This window comes from Nomascus leucogenys, chromosome 7b, assembly GCF_006542625.1.
Source record: "Nomascus leucogenys isolate Asia chromosome 7b, Asia_NLE_v1, whole genome shotgun sequence".
In the NCBI taxonomy this organism is placed as follows: Eukaryota; Metazoa; Chordata; class Mammalia; order Primates; family Hylobatidae; genus Nomascus; species Nomascus leucogenys.
Window position 1 is genome coordinate 89,265,043 of NC_044387.1, and position 24,666 is coordinate 89,289,708.

A 24,666-nucleotide genomic window follows, 5' to 3' on the forward strand; every position below is an offset into this window, starting at 1 on the left:
ACTGATTTTTTAATAGGTGTGAGAAAATTAATTTAATAACATAGTGGACTCAGATGCTTCATGCAGCCCTCAGACTCCTACCTCTGCCTCTTCTTGTCCTCTGACCTTTAAAGTGAAATAATTTGAACTGCAGGACTATTTGTCATTTGGCACTTGACTCGTTTCACTTCCCGGTTTCAGCTGGGATTGAGACCAGCAATTCTGGAAATTGTAAATTTACCCAACATATTTTCCTGATTAGAGAGCTTCCAATCAAATCTGCATTTATATTTAGAAGTTTGGAAGTTTATCTGAAATAATTTCTGTACATTTTTTAGATTCTGCCTTACCAATTATTCTCTATTTCTAATCAAACACTTGCTTATAAAATGCCCCGATGAGGCAGGTGGTGTCTGAAAGTTCCTTCCAGACCTGTAAGTCTAAGGCACTTTAGAATGAGTATTCAAGAGCAGGTATCACCCCAATAGTCACACAAAAATGCTGGCATTTCTTATGTATAAGAATGGCATAGGTTAAACAGTTTGGGCCAATTCCAAAGTGCTAGCTGCGAGATGCAAGAACACTACCACTTTCTTTGCCTGATGGGCAAGCAGTCTGCTTCTGAGTCAAGTCAATTGAGGCTGTTAGCTTTGGCAAGTGTCTTGCATAATCCTGTTGCTAATTCAGCCATGTGCATCATTCTCTGTGGATTATAATAGTTGCCGCCAATCCCCTACATTACACAGCAGCCTGGGAAATGCTCTTAGAGGTAAGAACCCCATCATTGCCAGCTCATCCAAATCTTCCTTTAGCTAACATTTACTGGGCACATACTGTTAAATGACTGATAGAATTATTTCCATTAGCGATACCTGTTCTTTTTTTAGTCAGTTTATTCTCCTCTTGAGTATATTTCTGTTTTTCCTTTCAGTCAGTATTAGAGCTGACTTGGCTGTTCCAAAGCTGATGGATGGCTATAAAAATAACATTTCTTTTAAATTGTATTTTGCTGTTTAAATATCTTTTTTTCTATGTTTTTCATTAAGGACATGACAAATCTTTTCTGTATGGTTTCTGCCTTGTCGCTTATTGCTCACTTTAAATTTGTGCGGTACCAATTGGTGGCTCGCTGGATTAGGCCATTAGTACTAGAAAGGGAGGTAAAAAGGTAGAACAACTGAAGCAAGAAAAAGACATATGCAGGTATCTGAAGCTGGAGAGAGAACACTTACAGAAAATCATGAAAGTGTGTTGTTTTTTACTCTTTTTCATAGGGTAATACATATTTGTGATTTTTTCTAATTTTGTATTTTTTGTGACTTATTTTGTTTAGAGGTTAACATATGAAGAAAGAATGGCTCGTCGACTACTAGGTGCTGACAGTGCAACTGTCTTTAATATTCAGGAGCCAGAAGAGGAAACAGCTAATCAGGTACATGTTGCTCTGGACTTCTTAGGGTAGCATTTATTCTGTCCCCTTTTTCCATCTTCCTTATGGATACTGTTCTTGGGATTAGTTCTGTGGAAAGTAGAGGGCAAGTCACAGAAAAGCAGTATTAATATCATGAGTCAACCTCACAGCTAATTTTTATTGAGCACATACTATGTTAAGTGACTGACAGAATTCCTTCCATCAGTGATACCTGTTCTTTTTATCTTCTTGATTATTCTCCTTTCCAGTACCTTTCCATTTGCCTAACCTATGTTTTATGCAAAATAATTTTGTGTGGAGAAACACATTTTCGCTGACATTGTTTGAAATAACTAGTGAATATTTCCCATTAGAGTTGGCCCTTGAACAACACTGGAGTTAGGGGGACCAACCCCAAGCACAGTTAAAAACCCACATATGGCTGGGCGTGGTGACTCATGCCTGTAATTGTAGCACTTTGGGAGGCTGAGGCGGGCAGTTCACAAGGTCAGAAGATCGAGACCATCCTGGCCAACATGGTGAAACCCTGTCTCTACTAAAAATACAAAAATTAGCCAGGTGTGGTGACACACACCTGTAGTCCCAGCTACTCAGGAAGCTGAGGCAGGAGAATTGCTTGAACCCAGGAGGTGGAGGTTGCAGTGAGCTGAGATTGTGCCACTGCACTCCAGCCTGGCAGCAGAGTGAGAGTTCGTCTCCCCCGCCTCCAAAAAAAAAAAAAAAACACACACATACAACTTTTGACTCTTCAGAAACTTAACAGCCTACTGTTGACCAGAAGCCTTACTGATAACAAAGAGTTGACTAACATGTATTCTGTATGTTATATTATAGACTGTACTCTTAAAGTAAGCTAGAGAAAAGAAAATGTTACAAAGAACATCTTAAGGAATAGAAGATACATTTACAATTCATTAAGTGGAAGTGGGTCATCGTAAAGGTCTTCACCCTCATTGTCTTAAATTAGTCTGAAGAGAAGGAGGAAGACAAGGGGTTGGTCTTGCTTGTCAGGGGTTGCAGAAGAGGAAGAAAATCCATATATAAGTGGACCCATGCAGTTCAAACCTGTGTTGTTCAAAGATCAACTGTTTAGTCTTAATATCTGGTCAAAATAAAATAGAAAATATTATCTCTTTATCTTCTTTCACATATATACAGATGCTCTTCAACTTAGTATGGGATTGTGTCCTGATAAACTCATTGTAAGTTGAAAATATTGTAAGTTGAAAGTGCACTTAAGGCTGGGCGCAGTGGCTTACGCCTGTAATCCCAGCACTTTGGGAGGCCAAGACGGGTGGATTACCTGAGGTCAGGAGTTTGAGACCAGCCTGACCAACATGGTGAAACCCCATCTCTACTAAAAATACAAAAATTAGCTGGGTGTGGTGGCGTGCACCTGTAGTCCCAGCTATGTGGGAGGCTGAGACATGAGAATCGCTTGAACCTGGGAGACAGAGGTTGCAGTGAGCCAAGATCATGCCACTGCACTCCAGCCAGCTGACAGAGCGAGACTCCATCTCAAAAAAAAGAAAAAAAAAGTGCATTTAATAACACCTAACCTACTGAACATCTTAGGTTAGCCTAGTCTATCTTAAATGTGCTCACAACACTTACATTAGCTTACAGTTGGGCAAAATCACCTAACACAAAGCCTATTTAAAATAAAGTATTGAATATCTCATGTGATTTACGGAGTCCTGTACCGAAAGTGAAAAGCAGAATGGTTGTGCGAGTACTCACAGTACCGTTACTACCAAATGCATATTGCTAGCACAAAAGTTTCACTTAAGGAAAATTGGAAATCTTGCTGCATTCTTATTATTTCTATTATTAGTCTTCACATCTTTTTTTCTACCATTACAGGACATTGGTTCTTCTCATGCTTCTGTAGGGAGTCCTCTGGATGGTCAAAAGGTTAAGCTTTTCACCTTTCTTCTCATTCCAGTCTTTGTGTCTATTTTCCTCTGTTCTTCCTGTTTTACGTGTGTTTCTATCTTTTCTGCCATATATTAATTATAAATGCTATGACCAGTGTCTGTTTCATTTAATATCAGATACACAAAATTACTGCAACATGAGTTTTCTTGTCATGTATTTACCAGCTTGAATTTATGTATTTATTTTTATTTATTTTATTTATTTATTTATTTTTTTTGAGATGGAGTTTTGCTCTTGTTGCCCAGGCTGGAGTGCCATGGTGTGATCTCGGCTCACTGCAACCTCTGCCTCCTGGGTTCAAGCGATTCTCCTGCCTCAGCCTCCCAAATAGCTGGGATTACAGGTGCACGCCAACATGCCTGGCTAATTTTGTATTTTTAGCAGAGATGGGGTTTCACCATGTTGGTCAGGCTGGTCTCGAACTTCTGACCTCAGGTGATCCACCTGCCTTGGCTTCCCAAAGTGCTGGGAATACAGGCATGAGCCACAGTGCCCGGCCTCCGACTTGAATTTAATTCTGTCATTAGTGGATACTCTGAACATTAAATCAAGAAAAATTTTTCATTTGTTATACCTTTCTATGGGGAACAAAAGTGCTAATTCTTCAAGGGATTAATTTGATAGTAATCAGATGAAGCAAAACAACTTGTGGTATAACTCTTGCAGTTTTATTCATACTGTTGTATTTCTTCCCTCAAACCAACAAAATGTTTTTTAAACACTGAGTAACTTCTTTAAGAGAAAACATAGTTAAAATTATCTTTCATTTAATATTAAATAGGGAATATTTTACATAGACTGTCTTGTCTTCATTGCACTTCTTTGTTTCAGAGACAGGGTCTCACTCTTTTGCCCAGGCTTGAGTGCAGTGGCACAATCACGGCCCACTGCAGCCTCGACTTCCCAGGCTCAAGCAATCCTCCCACCTCAGCCTCTCAAGTAGCTGGGACAACAGGCATGTACCACCATGCCCAGCTATTTTTTTTTTTTAATTTTTTGTAGAGATGGGGTCTCACTTTGTTGCCCACGCTGGTCTCAAACTCTTGAGAAGCAGTCCTCCCACCTCGGCCTTCCAAAGTGTTGGGAATTACAGGCATGAGCCACTGGACCTGGCCTTTATTGCACTTTATAGGCAAGGAAATTGTAGGATCCACCTTAATCATCATAGGAATGTTGATGGGTTGTTTGTTTGTTTTTTTTTGTTTGTTTGTTTTTAAAGCAAAATTTTGGCTAGACTGTCAGTCCTATTTTTTCTTCTAAAGATGGTGGGTTCCTAACAGCTGCAGAGCTGAAGAGGAGGCCCTTGCAAGGCAGGGATTGTTATAGGTGGAAAAAAAACAACAACAAAACATGGTACCATTTTTTCTATTAATTATTCTTTTACTAAAATTGTATATAATATGGCAGCTGCTTGCCACATGTACTATTAGCCTTCTGGAGAGATGCACCACCCTGCATCAGCTTTTACCCTACAGAAGGAAATCAGTGTTCCATTATATTTTATTGTTATCAACAGTTTAGGAATACATAGCTTTGCTTTTGCCTTTTTCTTTCCTTCCCCTTCTTTCCCCTTGCCCAAGAGAAAAGAAGGAAAAAAAATTCATCTTTCTTACCCCCCTCTTTTTGGATGATAGGACTTGAAGACAATCTGAAATACTACATAAACTCACTTCCAGATGTTTTTTGTTTCATGTGCAATTGAAGTGGGCTCAGACTGTGTTTTTAAGCTCTATGGTAAAAATATCACTGTCTTCTAGGGCCTTATTGGGGGGCAGGGATAGACTTGACACTTTGTCAGAAGGGATTGAGTCTGCTAACTTAAACTTCCCTTGATACAGGAATACAAAGTCTCCAGCTGTGAACAGAGACTCATCAGTGAAATAGAGTACAGGCTAGAAAGGTCTCCTGTGGATGAATCAGGTGATGAAGTTCAGTATGGAGATGTGTCTGTGGAAAATGGAACGGCACCATTCTTTGAAATGAAGCTGAAACATTACAAGATCTTTGAGGGAATGCCAGTAACTTTCACATGTAGAGTGGCTGGAAATCCAAAGCCGAAGGTGAGCTGGGAGATGGAGGCTTTTTAAGAGTCATTCTCTGAGGAGAGTTTAACTTCCAAAATATAGCATGCCGGTAGGAGAAAGAGATACAAATGATCTTTCTCAATACCCACGATATAAAGGGTTTTAAATATTCTGAAGTTCTGGGCCATCTTCAGGAGGCATTAGAAACCAAAAAAGGTGGTGGGGGGAGTGGAGTTTGGGTTTGAAGAATAGAGTAGAGAATAACTAACAGGGAGCTCTTCACACACCTATATCATTTATTCCTCATTGTTATTCCCAAATCGCAAATAACTAAACTGAGTTCTGTGAGGTGAGTTTCCAAGGTCAGAGAGCTGTTGAGTGGCCAGGCCTGCATATGAACCCAGTGCTCTGTACCATAGAGAAGTAATGCTCACCACTGGTTGTAAAAACTTCCAATCTTTAATCAAAAAACCAAGGCTGCTTATATTAATATTTACAGAGGGAGGTGGGGTGAAGAATATTGTTTAGAATGGATAATGACAAATTCTGATACCATGCAGGACTAGGATGACCTGGATGGGAGTCCTCTCCATACAAACATATGGAAATGCTGGATAAGGAGGTGCCCTATTTTCAGAGGAAGGACTAGAATAACTGTTTACTAGCCCAGCAAGGCAGTAAACAGTATACTTTTCCCTAGAGCTTGAGTGAAAAGAATAAAAAAACGCAAAAAATTAAACCCCCTAAACTACACTATCACATGATAGGGAGCCAAAAGCTGAGAAATGTGAAATTTAGTGCTGGATGATTAAAATTCTTAGAAGCAATCAAAAAGTTGCCTTATATAAAGGTAATAATATGTGAAGAAATAACCATGAGGAGAGTTGTGTTAGGCTGTTTTTGCATAAAGGGATTCCTGAGACTGGGTTATTTATAAAGAAAATAGGTTTTATTGGCCAGCCATGGTGGCTCACACCTGTAATCCCAGCATTTTGCGAGGCCGAGATGGGTAGATCACCTGAGGTCAGGAGTTCGAGACCAGCCTGGCCAACATGGTGAAACCCCATCTCTACTAAAAATACAAAAATTAGCTGCGCATGGTGGTGGGCGCCTGTAATCTCAGCTACTTGGGAGGCTGAGGCAGAATTGCTGGAACCCAGGAGGTAGAGGTTGCAGTGACCAAGATCACACCATTGCACTCCAGCTCGGGGCGACAACAGTGAGACTCTGTCTCAAAAAAAAAAAAAAAAGAAAAGAAAAAAGAAAATAGGTTTTATTGGCTCACAGTTCTGCATGGTATACAGACGTATAGTACCAGAATCTGCTCCTGGTGAGGCCTCAGGAAGCTTACAATCATGGTGAAGGCAAAGGCAAAAAAGGTGAATCACACAGCAAGAGTAGGAGCAAGAGAGAGAAGTGGTGGAGGTCCCAGACTTTTAAACAACCAGATCTCATGTGAACTAATTGAGCAAGAACTTACTTATCACCAAGGGGATGGTGCTAAACTATTCATGAGGGATCCATCCCCATGATCCAGTCACCTCCCACCAGGTCCCACCTCCAACATTGGGAATCCCATTTCAGCATGAGATTTGGAGAGGACAGACATCCAAACCATATTAAGAGTCAATAGTGCAAGAAACAGGAAAACAGAAGGCCAAGTGTTGCGCAATATTGAACAATCTTAAGTAGCCTCTAAAATAACTTTAAAAAGGTTGAAACAATTTTTAAAAGAATGGAAACTATAATGAAAGAACAAGATAGAACCAAAAAATACAAATTTATAAAATAAGCATAGAGCAATGTACTCAATGAAATAAAAAGCTTAATAGTGGCATAAAATGAAAGGAGGAAAAGTGATAAAAAATACCTGACACTTTTAGGTGTTAATTTCCTATTGCTCCATGGCATTGTTTTGGTTTCCCACTATGGCAAGTTTTACCATCATATTCTTTTCTTAAAACTGAATTGCAATGCCAAAGTCAAAGATCAAAGAAAATAGCCTTGAATTTCCAAACCCTATATAATTCCTAATAAAATGGGATTTTTAAAATAAACTCCATTGTTATAGAAAACTTTTTACAATATTCTTGGCATAATCTGCATTAACAGCTGTGTATTCACAGCATGTTATCAAACGTATGTATTAAAAATAAATTTGTAGCTTATGAATGAAATTCAATAAGGAATTATATCTTGAACTTCCAAGATATTCACAAAAAGATTCCATATTATTTTCAAACCTTACACAAGGCTTAAGATCACTGATGAAGTTCTGAGATTATTGATTGTTATGGAATACTACATTAACCTGAAAGATGGGCTTTTGTTTTTAATATGACTGTACTTTTTTCCTAATATAAATTTAAATGTTTCACAGCTAGAAGGGACTTAATTGTTTGAACTTTTTATTGTTAAGTGTTATTCTTTCATCCCTCCTTCCTCTCCCTCAACCTTCATCCTCCTTCCCATTCTTTTCTTCCCTCTCTCATTTATTGAAGGTCTACTTTGGCATATGCCATATAAATTACATTAGGATTGTTAAAGTATGGAATATTCATGTTTAAAGAAATACATGTTTTTTAGACTTATGTTTTAAAAATATTTTATTCCTCCCTTGACATGCTTGTTCTAGTTGAGCCATAGGAAGACTGAAAATAATTTCTAATTTACCCTGTTCTCGTTCTTGTGCCCTCCCGAATTTCTCCCTCCATTAGTCAGCTTGGTAAAATTTTGGAAATATTTCTTAGATCTTATTTGAAAGTTGTATGCCAAGTATAATGGAGGTGAAAAATATGATTAAAGTAAATAAATAACTCAAGAACTGGCATTGTGGCAAGAATGCAAAAGGAAGAAATTGTATACTTATTACAGCTTCTTTTTTCCATCAGAAATAGTCAACCATAGCCAGGCACGCTGGCCCACACCTGGAATCCCAGCACTTTGAGAGGCTGAGGCAGGCAGATCTCTTGAGGTCAGGAGTTTGAGAACAGCCTGGCCAATATTGTGAAACCCCATCTCAACTAAAAATACAAACATTAGCTGAGCATGGAGGCGCACATCTGTAATCCCAGCTACTCAGGAGGCTGAGGCAAGAGATTCACTTGAACCCGGGAGGTGGAAATTGCAGTGAGCCAAGATCACACCACTGGGCATGATCTCTAGCCTGGGTGACAGAGCTGGACTGGTGTAAAAAAAAAAGAGTCAACTACTAAAAAGTAAAATAATTATGAAGTATGATACTTTACATAAATTAAGTTTTACAACTGAAAGTTATTAGTCTAGTTGATGATTACTTTTTAGATTCTAGAGTTTAATACATAATATAGTTTCTGTAAATTTGCAGCTATCTGAAAAATACAAGTTTGAAAAGTTAGAGCAGTCATATCCTGATAATTCATGCATTTATTTAGTGCTATATATTTATGGTCTTTTCCTTTCTTAAGGTGGAGGTTTCAAAAAGATTTTTCAGATTCAAATACTTTGACAGTTGAATTTGAATGCCAGTTTATGTTACCAATTTACATACTGATTTATATTAAGGAAGAAGTTTGTTTTAACAACTAAAGGGTCTAAAGTATATTTATTTTGTTAGGAATCAGTTAGGAATACTTTTGGCTGCAAAGAACAAAAATGACAACAAAGAGCTTGCTGTGGCTTTAAAAAGGAAAGTTTATTTGCTTATCTAATAAGTCTGGAGGTGGGGTGATGTAGCTATTAATTCAGCATCTCAGCCATGTTAGGGCTGTTGGCACTGTGATTCATTATGATAGGCCTGTCTTTCAACTCTGTTGTTCATAACTTAAATCAAAAACAATAATGAACTTAGCCAGGCATGGTGGCTCACACCTGTAATCCCAGCTACTCTGGAGGCTGAGGCACGAGAATTCTTTGAACCTGGGAGGCAGAGGTTACAGTAAGCCAAGATTGCACCACCGCACTCTGCACTCCAGCCTGGGTAACAGAGCGAGACCCTGTCTCCAAAACAAAACAAAACCTTAGAACTCAGACATCCGTGGACAACTTGGTTTGTTTAAAAGTGAGGGAAGGAAGGAGGACCCTTTGGACTACTTAAAAATATTGCATTTAATCAAAATTTATTTTTTACATTTTTTCTTTTGAGACAGAGCCTCAGTCACCTAGGCTGGAGTGCAGTGGTGTGATCATGGCTCACTGCAGCCTCAACCTCCTGGGCTCAAGCAATCCTCCTGACTCAGCCTCCTAAATAGCTAGGAGGACTATAGGCATGCACCACCACACCCAGATAATTTTTTTTTATTTTTTGTAGAGACAGGGTCTTACTATGTTGCCCAGGCTGGTCTTGAATTCCTGGGCTTCAGCAATCCTCCTCAGCCTCCCAAAGTGCTGGGATTATAGGTACGCATGAGCCACTGAACCTGGCCCACATTTAATTTTTTATCAACCCAAGTTATATAGCTGAAAATTATTATACCTTTCAATACTACTGTGTTTTCTTTAACATAATGGGGATAGGTGACAAACATTTAACCTTTGATCATATGCTTCCTGGCCCAGAAATAAAGCAATAGTGTTCCACCCATCACCAACCCTTAGTCATTACCTCCATCCCTACCAACCTCTTTTATTTGTCAAACACAGTTCAATGAAATGATTAGAGTTTGGGGTCTGCTTTTGTTCTCCAAAACAACCTTTTTACCTTTATTTTATAAACAATACATTTTAATTGCTGGTACATTTGAAAAAAAGCAAAAAGAAAAATGGCCTGTAATGCCACTTCATAGAAATAATCATTGCTAAAATTCAATATATCCCTTCATATAAATAATATATGAATGTAAGTGCCATATTTTAAAAAACAAAAGGTAGATATATAATTTAAAAACTCATGTAGAATTTAAATTGTTACCTGCTTTTTTTCACTGAAAAATCAATTCCTTAGTCAGGTATTTGGTTTAACATTTTAACATGAAAACTCAGATCAGCTCTGCAAACCACACTGTTACTATTTTCAGTTCTCCAAATAGAGTAGGAATACACAAACTCTTAATCTTTAATCTGTTTCTATTCACAGATCTATTGGTTTAAAGATGGGAAGCAGATCTCTCCAAAGAGCGATCACTACACCATTCAAAGAGATCTCGATGGGACCTGCTCCCTTCATACCACAGCCTCCACCCTAGATGATGATGGGAATTATACAATTATGGCTGCAAACCCTCAGGTAAAGAAGGGTATAGGTCTGGGCTCAGTTCTGTGTCTAGTGCTTACAGGCATTTGATTGGACATAAAAGGTGAAGTTAAGAAGTTTCTTTGATTTATGAAACTATTTTTCCAATTTCTACATCCATCTTGGTTTCAGAGAATAGAAAAATTCTTTGTTTCATGAATATTTATTTATTCCATCAGGTGTTATTCTACTCCTTCCATAAATATTATTAAGGGTCTAATACGTACACACTTTCTCTGTGGGTGACGGGGTTGCAGTGGTAGACTGGACAAAGTCCTATGGTAAAAAATAAGCAATTAACAAATAAATAATATAACTTCAGGTAGGATTACATGAATAAAGGAGAAAAAGAGTGAGTGGCATGCATAGGCTGTATAAGAAAAACTCAACAAAGTAAAATATTTTAAAAGAAACACATCAGTGGGATTTAGTGTGCAAGTGTAGACAAATGATAATTTTGATAGCATTCAGGTTTATGAGTTTTCATCAAAATGTTTTCTCTTGTATTTGCCTTTAGACTTAGGGTCAAAAACTCAGTTGCCTTCTTAGAATTTAATAGGAGGCTGCTGGGTATTATTGCCAGTTCAAGCCTGCAAATTCTTTTTTATTATGTTATACATTTTAGTCACTATGTTGGATATAGGGGATACAAAAATGAGTAAGAAAGAAGTTATTTTGTACCTTAAGAGCTCAATGTATAACAGGTAGTTTTACTAAAGTCTGCAAAAGTAGTATAAATAATACACTTTTAAAAAGAAAAGTCATGGTAAAATGAACAGTTTTCTCTAGAAGTCATCTTTTTAGAATCTCTGATCTATTTATATCATTCCATATTATTTCTTTTGAAGAAAATATTTAGCATTAGAAACTATATAAATAATTTTAATGACACTATAAACTTTTAAAGTTTCTGGCCCAGGTACAGTGGCTCACATCTGTAATCCAAGCACTTTGGGAGGCTGAGGCAGGTGGATTGCTTCAGCCCTGGAGGGGCTGGCCAACATGAGGAAACCCTGTCTCTGCTAAAAATACAAAAATTAGCCAGGTGTGGTGGTAGGCACCTGTAATCCCAGCTACTCAGGAGGTTGAAGCATGAGAATCACTTGAACCTGGGATGTGGAGGTTTCAGTGAGCCAAGAGCGCCACTGCACTCCAGCCTGGGTGACAGAGACCTTGTTTTGTTTTGTTTTGTTTTGTTTTAGATGGAGTCTTGCTCTGTCGCCCAGGCTGGAATGCAGTGGCACGATCTCGGCTCACTGCAAGCTCCGCCTCCTGCGTTCACACCATTCTCCTGCCTCAGCCTCCCTAGTAGCTGGGACTACAGGCACCCACTGTGCCCGGCTAATTTTTTTTATTTTTAGTAGAGACGGGGTTTCACCATGTTAGCCAGGATGGTCTCGATCTCCTGACCTCGTGATCCGCCTGCCTTGGCCTCCCAAAGTGCTAGCATTACAGGCGTGAGCCACTGCCCCCAGCCTGAGACTTTGTTTCTAAATAAATAAATAAATATTGTTCAAGGTTTATTATATTCTAATATTCCATGGTCATATAAATATATTTTTCTGCAATAATATTAAGATCAGAATGAAAACAGATTATCCAGCTAATCAGGTTGTGATAGAGCGCAGCAAACTCTTCACTGTTAATGAAAAGCTTCTATATTAATGCACATTCTTGAAGTTCTAAATGTTTTAATCAGTGAATACATGACCATCACCCTGAAAAAGTCTAAATTACTATTAAGAAGTTGCATTTTAATGTTTGTGTTCATATTTGATATATATGAAGAAACAAAAGTGGAACTTGTTTTGTCTTTTTTTTTTTTTTTTTTCTTTTGTGAGACGGAATCTTGCTCTGCTGCCCAGGCTGGAGTGCAGTGGCATGATCTCGGCTCACTGCAATCTCCACCTCCTGGGTTCAAGCAATTCTTCTGCCTCAGCACCACCACGCCCAGCTAATTTTTTGTATTTTTAGTAGAGACAAGGTTTCACCTCAGATGATCCACCTGCCTCGGCCTCTTTTTTCCTTAGTATATTTTCAGTGCATTTCCTTGACATTAACAAATTCTAGCTTTTAGTTTAGTTTTCTGCCTAAGAAAATGGTGAACTGACAAAATCCAAAATTTTTCTTCCTGTTGGGTTGTTTATTCCTCTTTTGCCCTAGAAAGGCTGGGGTATATTATGGGATGGAATTATCTGTGGTCCTTAAGTATTTGCCAACACTGGGAACCTGCTATTAATTTCAAGGCATTTTTCCTAGCATGTTTTAAATTGTTATTGGAATAAGCCATTTTATAGAACAAAAGAACATAAACGTAAAACTGCAATTGTGAGTCTGCTTAGTGTCTTCCTCAAATTATAATAATGCATTTTTACATGTGGAAAAGTTCTCAGTGAGGAAGGACTGACTCAGTGCTCATGGCCAATGGCAGTGTGCAGAGTTTAAGACAGCAGGCCAGCCTTGGGGGTCAGTAGTCTCCAATCATTTAAACTCTCTTGACAAGTTATTATGAAGTCACTAGATGAAGGTGAGCTGCTGAAAATCTCCCTGGGATCATTCCATATTACATATAACATCACATTGTACCCCACAAATATATACAATTATAATTTGTCAATTAGAATAAAAAATAAAATTTTATTTATTCATTTAGAGACAAGGTCTTCCTCAGTCACCCAGGCTGGAGTACAGTGGCCTAATCATGGCTCACTGCAGCTTAGAACTCTTAGGCTCAAGCAGGCCTCCCATCTCAGCCTCCCAAAGCACTGGGATTACAGGCGTGAGCCACTGCCATTAGCCAAAAATAAATTTTTAGAAAAAAATGTAATTTACCCAAAGCCCAATATATAATGCCAAAAAAAAAGAAACCCTTGTAAACATAGGAAAAAAAAGGAAAGGAAGGAAATAAAAAAGAAATGTTACTACAAATACCAAGATTGTAGGGCAACACTGATGATACCAAAAAACCTAGGATGAGGCCGGCAGGCCATGCAGTACAGGGGTTACGAGCATGAAGTTTGGCATCAGGCAGATCTCAGCTGGAATTCTAGCTCTGCCACTCACTACCTGTGTGACCTTAGCAAGTCACTTAACTTCTCTGTGCCTGTCTCCTCCTTCTTAAAATCAGAATAATAATAATAATAATACAGATTTAAATAGTACATGTAAAAAGCATTCAGTTTACCTGGCACATAGTATGCTTTCAATAAATGCCAGTTACTGTCATTATTTTAATTCAGAGACAGTAACTACCCCATCTTAAAGCAGCAGGCCTACAACAGAAGCCTGTGGAACCAGATGTAAAGGATCAGTTCCATGTCTAGGTACTGTACTCCGTTCCCACAGTACTGTCAGAAAGTAAGCAAGTCAATTTGGGATGGAATTTCTACCCAGTATGTTGCTGCTGTGTGGTCTTCTGACCTCCTGGCTTTTCTGTTTTATCACCCCCATGGGAAAGGACTTAGGCAGCAGATGTGGCTGTGCCACAACTGCCACAGCTGTGGGCTTGGGTGGAGGAGCTGTGAGCTAGAGGACGGCCACACCCATAGCACAGCTGACATCAGCCACACATGAAGCTGGGAAGCTGCTTTCTGCTCTCAGCACCCTCAGGGCCAAGAGAAGCCCCAAAAGACAGTGGTTACTGCCCTCATTCCAGGCCCCAGAATTCTCTGCTTTACAAATCCCATGCTGAGCCCCATGGTTAACCCTCTCTGGTTCTTTGCTCTACCCTTTGGAGAGAAGACAAAGCAATGAGAAGTGGACAAGACCAGCCCTCCTAATAGAATATCCTATCCAACCTGTGATTTCAGCCAAGGATAAAATAACTACTCTGGGTCTATCAAAAGGAGCAAAAAAAAGATTCAGAGAACCCGCGGCATCACAGTAACCAGACCAGTTTCTAACACTACCTATTATAGTATTCCAACCGACTCCAAAGATCAGTTGACACTCCCAACGTCTTAATTAAGGGGTAGGGCTAAGAGTCTTCTTTACCTAAATAACCCAAGACGGGCAAAAGGAAGGGAAACTCATGAAGTCTAGGCCTCAGGGTGTAGGTGTGTATATCCCATTGAAATTGCTGTGAGAGAATTTCGATATTTATGTGACTTAGCAGTAGTAGTATTTGTTCCAAGTTTCGGAGCATGTTGCCTGGTTGATTTTAATTCCAAGAGTAAAACCCCTTCTTTTCTGTCTTAGGGTCTTCAGTAACTGGTATGTCCAAATACGGCAGATATAAGTTCTGTGAGTCATCACTTAAAAATTGGAGTGAACTTTACTATCCATTAGAAAAACAAAGTGGCATTTAAACCATGACCAGTGACAGACCATTTTTCTACCTAACTCTTGGCATAAGTTACCATTTGTTGCTGTAAGGATGCCATTCTGGAAATGTTTAACGCTGTTAGAATCTCAACTTTACAACATCTATTACCGTATATTAAAACATTTTTTTCTTATAATTTATGAATTAAGACATGAGTTTAGTCATGTCATAAAAGGCAGTGAAAAAAATTTAAAATAGCTAATCTTTCAAGATATAGTAATACCAAAAGCATAAAGTATACTTGACAGAAAACTGAAGTTGACTCCTTACTTCCTTAATGCCCTTTAGTTACTTAAATTTTGAAATTTTAAAAAGTTATTTGGATTTAGAAAAAAAAGTATTTGGGTTTGAAAGGGAGAATATATGTATGTTTTCTAGTACACTGTAGCCCAGATGATATGAAATGACCAAGGAAAAGAGGAAGACTAGAGTGGACAAATTAGTTCAGTAATGAAATACAGACGGTAGAGCTCTCCTGAGCAGTGGAAAATAATTACGGAAAGCAGCCAAGAGAAGGGTGAGAACCAAGGAGGGAGGAAAATATTAAAGTTCAGCAGAATATTTTATAGAACATGGTATTTTTCCACCTGGGTTAATCTTTTGGGAATAAGAAAAACGTTAGATATTGTTGACTGCATCCAAATTCTACTTGGGATAGAACACACAGCTCTAAACATATACTGGGCTGTGTATCACACTCGATGTGTGTAGCTCAGGCAATTCATAAGAGACCAAAGCAATCACATAGTTTAGCAAAATAATGAGTGATTGTGCAGTTACACCAAAGAGAGTGCCAAAATGAGGATCACAAATACAGTTTATTTTAGACTCTAATCCTATCTTTAAGAACAACTACATCTAAACACGAATGTTTTACTTTGTTTTGTTGTGTTGCTAAGTTACTTTGTATTGCACTTGGATTTTGGAATGGCTATTTTGCAGTCTGATGTTTCCTCAAACTGCATTATGTATACAAGTGGCAAGCTTTTATGAAGACCTGTGTGCCACAAGTTAAATTTCATAAACTATGAAATATAAATGTTATTTCCATATTACCTAAATAATTGGCCTTGCACAAGGTATGAAATAATCTTTACAAGCTGGATGTTTAATACAGAATCACTTTAAGAATTCAAACTTATTTGTAATATAAGCTTTAAACTCTGTGGATTTGTTTGGAATAGAAAAGTAACACACAACTGAGTTAAATATAAAATGTTAGTTTGTTGCTTGTGTTTTGTTTTAGCATTATAAGGTTTCCTGGCTCATTTCAAGCTTCACTTTAAACATTCCCTTCCATTATTCTTATGTTAATAGTAAAGCAGATAGAAATGAGAAAATTAATAAAAGCAAATGCAGCAGCATTAATGTGCATCAGAGCCTACTATGATTACCAGGGTTAACAGACATACTATTATTATTAAAATCACTTATTGCTAATTCTGTATGACCTTTGTCAAAAATAGTATGTTCAGACTTAAAAACCTGAACTTTCTATTATGCACATGGAAGGCATCTTTTCAAAAAAGCTTCACTGAACTCTGGGGTTTTTTTTCCCCCAAACAAAAATGACAAAATTATACAACTTCTTAGTTTGGATGCTCTCTAAATGCTCCTGGTTATTTATTGGTTAGTAATATATTTAGCCAATAACACTATATAAATCAAACTAATAATTCTGCCTCCTGAAGACCACACCTTCCCCTTTCATGTTCAGAAGTGACGGTTGGTATCAGAATAGAGAGATTACAAATGGTAACTATCCCTTTTTCTTAAATTTGGGAAGTTAAGGAAATATTCTGTGGCAATATTTGTATATATGGTTCTAAGCAGTAGCAGCAAAAACCCTGAAAACAGTGTAGAAATGTGTGAACTTTCCAGAGTAGTATGCCAACCTGTTTACTTTTTTTTTTTTTTTTTTTTTTTTTTTGAGAGGGGAGGAAGAGGCAGGCTAAGCATATCAAGGATCTGTTTAGAGCTGATTAGGGCATATTTCCTCCTCCACATCAAATGCAGCCATCACACTAACAAACAAGTACATTTCAGTATGATTATGCTTAGCACCTTTCAAGCACCAGCAGAAGTTAAAAAGGTTAATCTGCTTCCCACATAGTCTGCCTCCTATGCCAAAGGTATTTTGTTTTTCCTTTGGAGTAAATTACATTCTAATACCAAGAAAAATAAAATTCCATTACATAAACAATTCTAAAGGATGCCTCAAAACTGGTTATTATAATTATATCCATATTGAGTGCTACAATAATTTAACATTTTGAGCATTGGCTTCATGCAAAATACAATGCTGCCAGGTGCTTTACAAGTATTAATGCCTTTAGTCTTCATAAGAACCCATTAGGTATTAACTATATGGCCCTGTTTTAAAGAGAAGGAAACTTAGAAAGATTAAGTTACCTGCCTAAAGTCACTCGCCTGTAAGGGACAGCAGAACTGGTTTACAAAATTAGACTGATTCCAGAGCTACTGAATGCCATACGAAGGTATTTAAGGCTCATTCCAGGATTAAGAGCACTAAGTGGCAGGGTGGATATTGGTTAAATATGAAGGAATTTTAAAATGAGGTAAGCATATACCTCACGTAAAGTAGATTCACATGGAAATTCTTATTGGGGTCCGCCAAGCTGCTGGGGCTCCTAAAAACCATCTTGATGCACGTCCATGCATAATGTCTCAGACCCATGATAACACAGTACCAGCTATGAGGAATTTAATCATGATAATTTATGATGTCACACACCATTTGATATTTATAAGAGCATTTAGGTTACATCATTTAACCCTTAAAACATCCTTGTGAGAGATATATGTAGCATCCCTATTTGTACAGAAGAAGAAACAAAGGCTTGAACAAATTCAGTGATTTGCTCAAAGTTTTAGGAAAAGTCAACACTCAAATCCAGGTTAGTGAGGTGGGTTTGTTTGACTGTAACAACCCATACCTCCTTGTCCAAATTCAAGGTTAAGTCTGAATTTACCTTACATTATATCTTTTTCTAACCGCATAAATGATTAGTTCATTTTAACTTACCGTGGATCTTCTGGGCTTCATATCACAAGGAAGGATATATCCAAATTATAAGCATTTCATCATGGAAGCCGCAAGGCACATAATAAGGAAGCCATATCCCACATCAGGACAATTGAAGCCATTTGTGTAAAACAACACACACACTTCCTTGTCCTCAACCTCCAAAAAGAATCATTAATTTTATGTGTTCATTTGTTATCTTGTATGATGCATCAGTTGGATAGTTCATGATGGGGGTCTTCTAAGCAAGTTATATCTAGATTTTCTATAGCAAGTACAGATCTGGAGAAGTTGGATGAAATTAATTTTTAGATTTCAAGCTAGTTTAGGGAATCCCAAATGTTTGCCAAGAGTTTAGCATAAGAATCTGTATCAAGTGGTCTGTGCTTCAGATACAGTTAATCTGAGCTAGAAATAATTCTCCTGTATAATGTTAGACTTCATGTCTCCTTGGAAATTTTCAGGAAACACAGTGTTTTAACTGTGACCTCAATAGCAAACACCGTGAATGCCAGAGGGAGTCACATATGTAGTGGTACAAAACTAGTTATGTTTGTTTCTTTGTGAGGACCTCTCTTTGGTAATTCCTCATTCTTCTCCTGTCTGTATTACATTCCTATGTGTCTTTGCCTTTTCTGGGTGGTTATAGCCCCAAAGAAGTCCAGGTTTTAGGAGACCTAGAGAGCCCCCCCAGTTAGAGTCCTGCCCTTCACTGAATCTTGCTATGGGATTTTTCTCTACATTCCCTCTACTAGTGCCCTCACCCTGACCCCTACTTCAGTCTACTCACAGTTGTAAAGCAGTTCTTCAAAACACACAGAACACTGCAGCTTCTGTTACCTGTCTCTATAGGCAGCTTGCAATGAAAATGAGAGCCAATGGAAGAATTTTATTCTGAGTGTAAGTGCATGAGGGCTTCTCATCAACTCTGAGCTGGAATTCACTAAGTCTAATCATTGATGGTACATCTGCTTCTTGTTTTTCCTCTCTTGCTGTTACCTTCAGCAGTCATCAAAATTTAGAAGCACATCTTCTCATTCTTCTGAAAGAGAGCAGAAAAATCATCTTTTTTGCTACTCTGCTGGTAACAGTGAAAAAAAAAAAAAAATTAAGAGAAGGAGCTGAAACAAAAACCAAAGTAACAATGTGTGGCTTATCCATATCATCTGGGTGCCCTGAGTATTACTTGTCTGTTCACATATGACAGCATTTATCAAACTTTTTTTGCTTTTATTATTTTTAATTGACACAATGATTATACATATTTATGAGGTACAGTGTGATATTTCAAAGCATGTATACAATGTGTAATGTTCAAATCATGGTAATTAGCATATCTGTCACCTCATTTATCATTTGTGTTGGAAATACTCAAAATCCACTCTTCCAGCTATATGAAAATACACAATAAATTATTGTTATCCTACAGTGCTGTGAAACACTAAAACTTTTTCCTCCTATGTAGCTGGAATTTTGTATCCATTAACCAACTTCTGGCTATCTCCCCGACCCCACCACCCCATCAAAATTTCAATTGACAAATTTAAGAGATAAAAATATAGGGTTTTTTTTAATTACATAGGCCCTTATCATATGACCCACATATTTTAGGTATTTAACTGCTTCTGGTTTTTAAATCTCAAATATGTTCATTTCATGAGAATATGGCTTCATTTAGTCATGAAGCTCTCCTTATCATCCCATGCATACTTCTTACATAACACTCATTTTATCATGCTCATTTTAATATACGGTTTGGGGAAAGGATGCCACTAGCAACTTTTTTTTTTTTTTTTTGAAACAGAGTCTTGCTCTGTTGCCCAGGCTGGAGTGCAGTGGCACCATCTCAGCTCACTGCAACCTCCGCCTCCTGGGTTCAATCGATTCTTCTGCCTCAGCCTCCCAGGTAGCTGGGACTATAGGTGCGTGCCACCACGCCCAGCTAATTTTTGTATTTTTTTTAGTAGAGACGGGGTTTCACCATATTGGCCAGGCTGGTCTCGAACTCCTGACCTCGTGATCCACCCGCCTCGGCCTCCCAAAGTGCTGGGATTACAGGCATGAGCCACCGCGCCCGGCCAGCCACTAACATTTAATTAGTATATTACTATGTACTATATATTAGTATATTACTATAATTAGTATATTACTAAAAAGAGAAAACTGAAATCGTCTAGGTTTGATTTCAGAATTGGCTACAGCTGGTAGATGACCATGAAAATGGAATCTTCACAAGAGACTGATGTCCTCCTGCTGTATTTTACAATTCAACGTCATGTGTTACGGAGACCTTTGCAGGTTACACTTAAGCAAGGGTTGTCATTTTAAATACCATCCTAGATAAAACAGTAAAGCTTATTTAAGAGTTCCAAAAAAAGACCTTGTCACCTTCAAGTTCTTCAAGTAAAAATAGTTTTACTGAGGCACTTAACTCACAGGGAAAGTGTTTTTCTGAAAAGCGTTAGTCATTACTCAAATGGCATACTGAATTTGTTATGAAATAATGTCTTATAGAGAATAGGACAGTAGGCATGATAGTGCTTAGTGGTTAATAGTTTTAAATAGCAAATCATTTATTTCCTGATATTTCTACAGGGCCGCATCAGTTGTACTGGACGGCTAATGGTACAGGCTGTCAACCAAAGAGGTCGAAGTCCCCGGTCTCCCTCAGGCCATCCTCATGTCAGAAGGTATTTAACATGTTCCTTCCCAGAAGTGTTACTATTATTTTATTTATTACTATAAATTTAGTACTACTAGAATCATCATATAACCACAAAAGTAAACATAATTGGAAGACAGAATATGAATACAAACCTGAAGTGTGTGGCTCCTTGATTATTATGCTCCTTTGCGATGCAGAAAGGGAATGGGAACAAACATTTGCTAATGTGTGCTAAGCCCATTCAGATATACTATTAGGTTGTTAAATAGACATATTTTATAGACAAATAAATCAAGACTCAGCACTTTGAAATGGCATATGAAAATACTACTAAATGGTACACAAATGTTGGAAACCAAACTTTTCTAACCAACAGCTGTGTGAGTTGACCATTAAAAAGCTATTACCACTAGGTTTCTTAAGATCAGCTCATTTATTAATGTTCATTTTTCAGCCACTTAGTTCAAAACATAAGACCATTAGACTACAAATCTTGTAGATAAGATTTGTCACATTTTAAATACTCAGATATCTGCTAGCAATAGAGATGCTTTCCATTCCTAGTAGTTCTGAGTCTATGCAAGGACACTGATGGAACAATGGTAGGCAGAGATAGAGAAAGGATATTACCTCTTAGTAACAAATTCACACTTAAAAAAAAATCATTAAGTCAACCATCCTGTCAACTTGGCCTGTTTAGATATTTTATAGACAGAATATCCTCAAATAGTCCTGATTAAATTACAGGCCATAGGTGCAAACTCCTTTAGTGAAGAGAATACATACTTAGCTCACAGACAGTAGGCAGGAAAACTGACTAAACATCAAACAAGTGGTGTGTCGATACCTCCTTGTGTGACTGGATCCACACAGACTTTTGTTCAACATTTGGAAGATAGTTCTGGCACCAGAGCATGTGCAGATTTAATTCTAACTTCATCATGGCAATACCTATTCACAGGATGCTAGCCTGTATCTTTGAGTATAAACATAGCATATACAGTATTAAGTCCATTGTCTTGCATTATTCTCTTTGCTTTTCTTGTCTGCAACACATTTAAGCCTTTCCTTATATGAATGGGTCCTGGAAAGCTTTTTTCTCATAAATTAGATCTATACTTAGAGAAGGGTAAACTATATTAAAAAGCTAATAATTATTAGCCTAGTATGCTTCATTTGTTCCACTCTTGCTTTTCCTAGTTAAGTGTTTTTAAACTTACCTTCTAGTCACTACTGACAGAATTTGTATTCAACATCTTTTAAGTCTTCCCTGCAATTACTTTCAACTGTATTCCTCCTAAAGGTTTCTCTGGCAACCTTTGAAAGTGACAGAGATGCACAGAATCTGGGAGATTTGTACAATCTCATTTTTTAAAGCAAAAAATAATGCCTCTAGGCATATGGATAACTAATGCAAAAGAAAACTTGCCTAAAAATGTAATTTGTTTTCCTGCTTAATATGAAAAGGAATTTTAATTAAAAATATATTGAATTTTTATAGGATCATCAGAACTTTTAATTTCCTACAAATTTAAAAATTACAGTGGAAAGTTCTAGTAACTTCTGTTGAAAAAGATTTGGTAATAAATGAGCAATAATGCTACTTTTCATAAAGCTTTAAATATATTTAGGAAAAATATGTTAATATATAATACCCCATTTTTTTCCATTTCCTCTTTTATGATTTATAGTAGTCTGCAATTGGCAGACAATTACATTTATAGTAAATTTCCAAATTAAATAAGATTTTGCTCTTCTGATTTTTTAATGTGTAAATCATAGCTGTAGGGATCAGATAAGGAAATCATATTATTACCCCATGTATTTTAAGAAAACAGATGACTAAAAGTCTGGAAATAACTACTATCTATATTTCTATCTGTCATCTTTCTTGTTTCAAGGCCTCGTTCTAGATCAAGGGACAGTGGAGACGAAAATGAACCAATTCAGGAGCGATTCTTCAGACCTCACTTCTTGCAGGCTCCTGGAGATCTGACTGTTCAAGAAGGAAAACTCTGCAGAATGGACTGCAAAGTAAGATTTTGTTATTGCTTGCATATCCTATTGCCTCACTTCTCCCTCACTTGCCATTTCTCTATAGCTCCTTTTGGGGAAATTACATAAAGTATAAAATGAGAGCTGGGCACAGTGGCTCACACCTATAATCCTAGCACTTTACAGGCCAAAGCCGGGCAGATCGCTTGATCCCAGGAGTTCAAGACCACCCTGGGTAATATGGAGAAACCCATCTCTACCAAAAATACAAAAGTTAGCCAGGTGTGGTGGCGTGTGCCTATAGTCCCATCTACTTGGGAGGCTGAGTTGGAAGGACTGCTTGAGCCTGGGAGCTGAAGCTTTGTGAGCTATGATCGAGCCACTGAATTCCAGCCTGGGTGACAGAGCAAGACCCTGTCTCAAAAAATGAAATGATTCTAGCTTAAGGGGGGGAAAAAGTGAAATATGTCAGATATTTATATATTGTTTACCATGATTTTTTACTTTAAATTAAATATGTTCTTTACTCAGAACCCTACATGACATTACTCTAGAAAGTCATCAGGAGGTTTTAATCCCTTTAAATGTTGAAATAATAAATATGATAAATCTACCATGGCTTCATTCTTTTTTCATACAAATTTTGTATCCATCTATCTACTCTGACTTTTATTCCTCCCATTTTCTAATTCTTTTTTTTTTTTTTTTGAGACGGAGTCTCACTCTGTCACCCAGGCTAGAGTGCAGTGGTGCAGTCTCGGCTCGCTGCAACCTCTGCCTCCTGGGTCTCCTGCCTCAGCCTCCTGAGTAGTTGGGATTACAGGCACGCGCCACCAGGCCCAGCTAATTTTTGTATTTTTAGTAGAGATGGGGTTTCACCATGTTGGTCGAGCTGGTCTCAAACTCCTGACCTCATGATCCACCCACCTCGGCCTCCCAAAGTGCTGGGATTACAGGTGTGAGCCACAGTGCCCCACCCCCATTTTCTAATTCTAAGATAAGTTAGAGTGACTTCTTTCTTTCATCTGTTTTGCAGCAGGGCTTTTTGTTTTTTGTGGGTTTTTTTTTTTTTTTTTTTTGAGATGCAGTCTGCCTCTGTTGCCCAGGCTGGAGTGCAGTGGTGTGATCTCGGCTCACTGCAGCCTCCACCTCCCAGGTTCAAGTGATTCTCCTGCCTTAGCCTCCTAAGTAGCTGGAATTACAGGCACCCGCCACCACACCCAGCTAATTTTTTGTATCTTTAGTACAGATGGGGTTTCACCACGTTGGCCAGGCTAGTCTCAAACTCCTGACCTCGTGATCCGCCCGCCTTGGCCTTCCAAAGTGCTGGGATTACAGGCATGAGCCACCGCACCCGGCCTACAGCAAGGCTTTTTAACCCAAGGTCCTTGGGTAAGGAGGCTTCATTAGCTGTTTGAACTCTGAAATTACCTACAAAATTATGTGTGTAAGATAACTTTCATCCATTTCTCAAAGGAGTTTAGGGAAAAAATATTTAAGAAACACTGCTCTAACATTTTTTGTTTGATTTCTTTTTTGCCCCCTATTTACTGATATTAAATTTAGTTTAACTCTTAAATATGGATAAGGTTTTAAAAAGTTATTTGGGCTCCCTCTGCTGGTTCTATATGGGATATCAGAACACAAATATAAGCTGCTTAGAGGATTTGGGCATTGTTTCTTCAGAAAGTAAATCTGGGATTGTAGAAATGTATAAAAAGAATATAACAAAAATATTTTATTTCTCAGGATCATTTTTTTTACAGTATAAATCCACAAATTGTGTTTCAGTCTGTGTATATATATATATATACGTATATATATATATATATGAGTGTGTATTTACTTCATTTTTGGTCTATAATTAAGAATTATACAGTACAGCTACCATATGATCCAGTTAATTCTACTAGTGCTTATATATCCGAGGAAAATGAAATCAGAGGCCACGCACGGTGGCGCACGCCTGTCATCCCAGCACTTTGGGAGGCTGAGGCAGGTGGATAACTTGAGGTCAGGAGTTTGAGACCAGCCTGACCAACATGGTGAAACCC

General features: G+C 37.9%; 1 protein-coding gene across 7 annotated transcripts in view; it reads left to right on the top strand.

Annotated features, from left to right (window-relative positions):
• The window catches only part of PALLD (palladin, cytoskeletal associated protein), a 434,220-nt gene that overhangs the window by 398,981 nt on the left and 10,573 nt on the right, over positions 1-24,666 (top strand). For 4 of the 7 annotated variants that reach the window (XM_003257949.3, XM_030816309.1, XM_003257948.4 and 1 more), the window contains 5 exons: positions 1,313-1,411; positions 5,188-5,409; positions 10,427-10,576; positions 20,548-20,642; positions 22,519-22,651. In XM_003257949.3, coding sequence (XP_003257997.1) covers positions 1,313-1,411; positions 5,188-5,409; positions 10,427-10,576; positions 20,548-20,642; positions 22,519-22,651 — 699 coding nt within the window. Of the gene's footprint in view, positions 1-1,312; positions 1,412-3,274; positions 3,326-5,187; positions 5,410-10,426; positions 10,577-20,547; positions 20,643-22,518; positions 22,652-24,666 lie in introns of all 7 variants that reach the window. The other 3 variants (XM_003257950.3, XM_030816308.1, XM_030816310.1) reach the window with 1 other exon arrangement.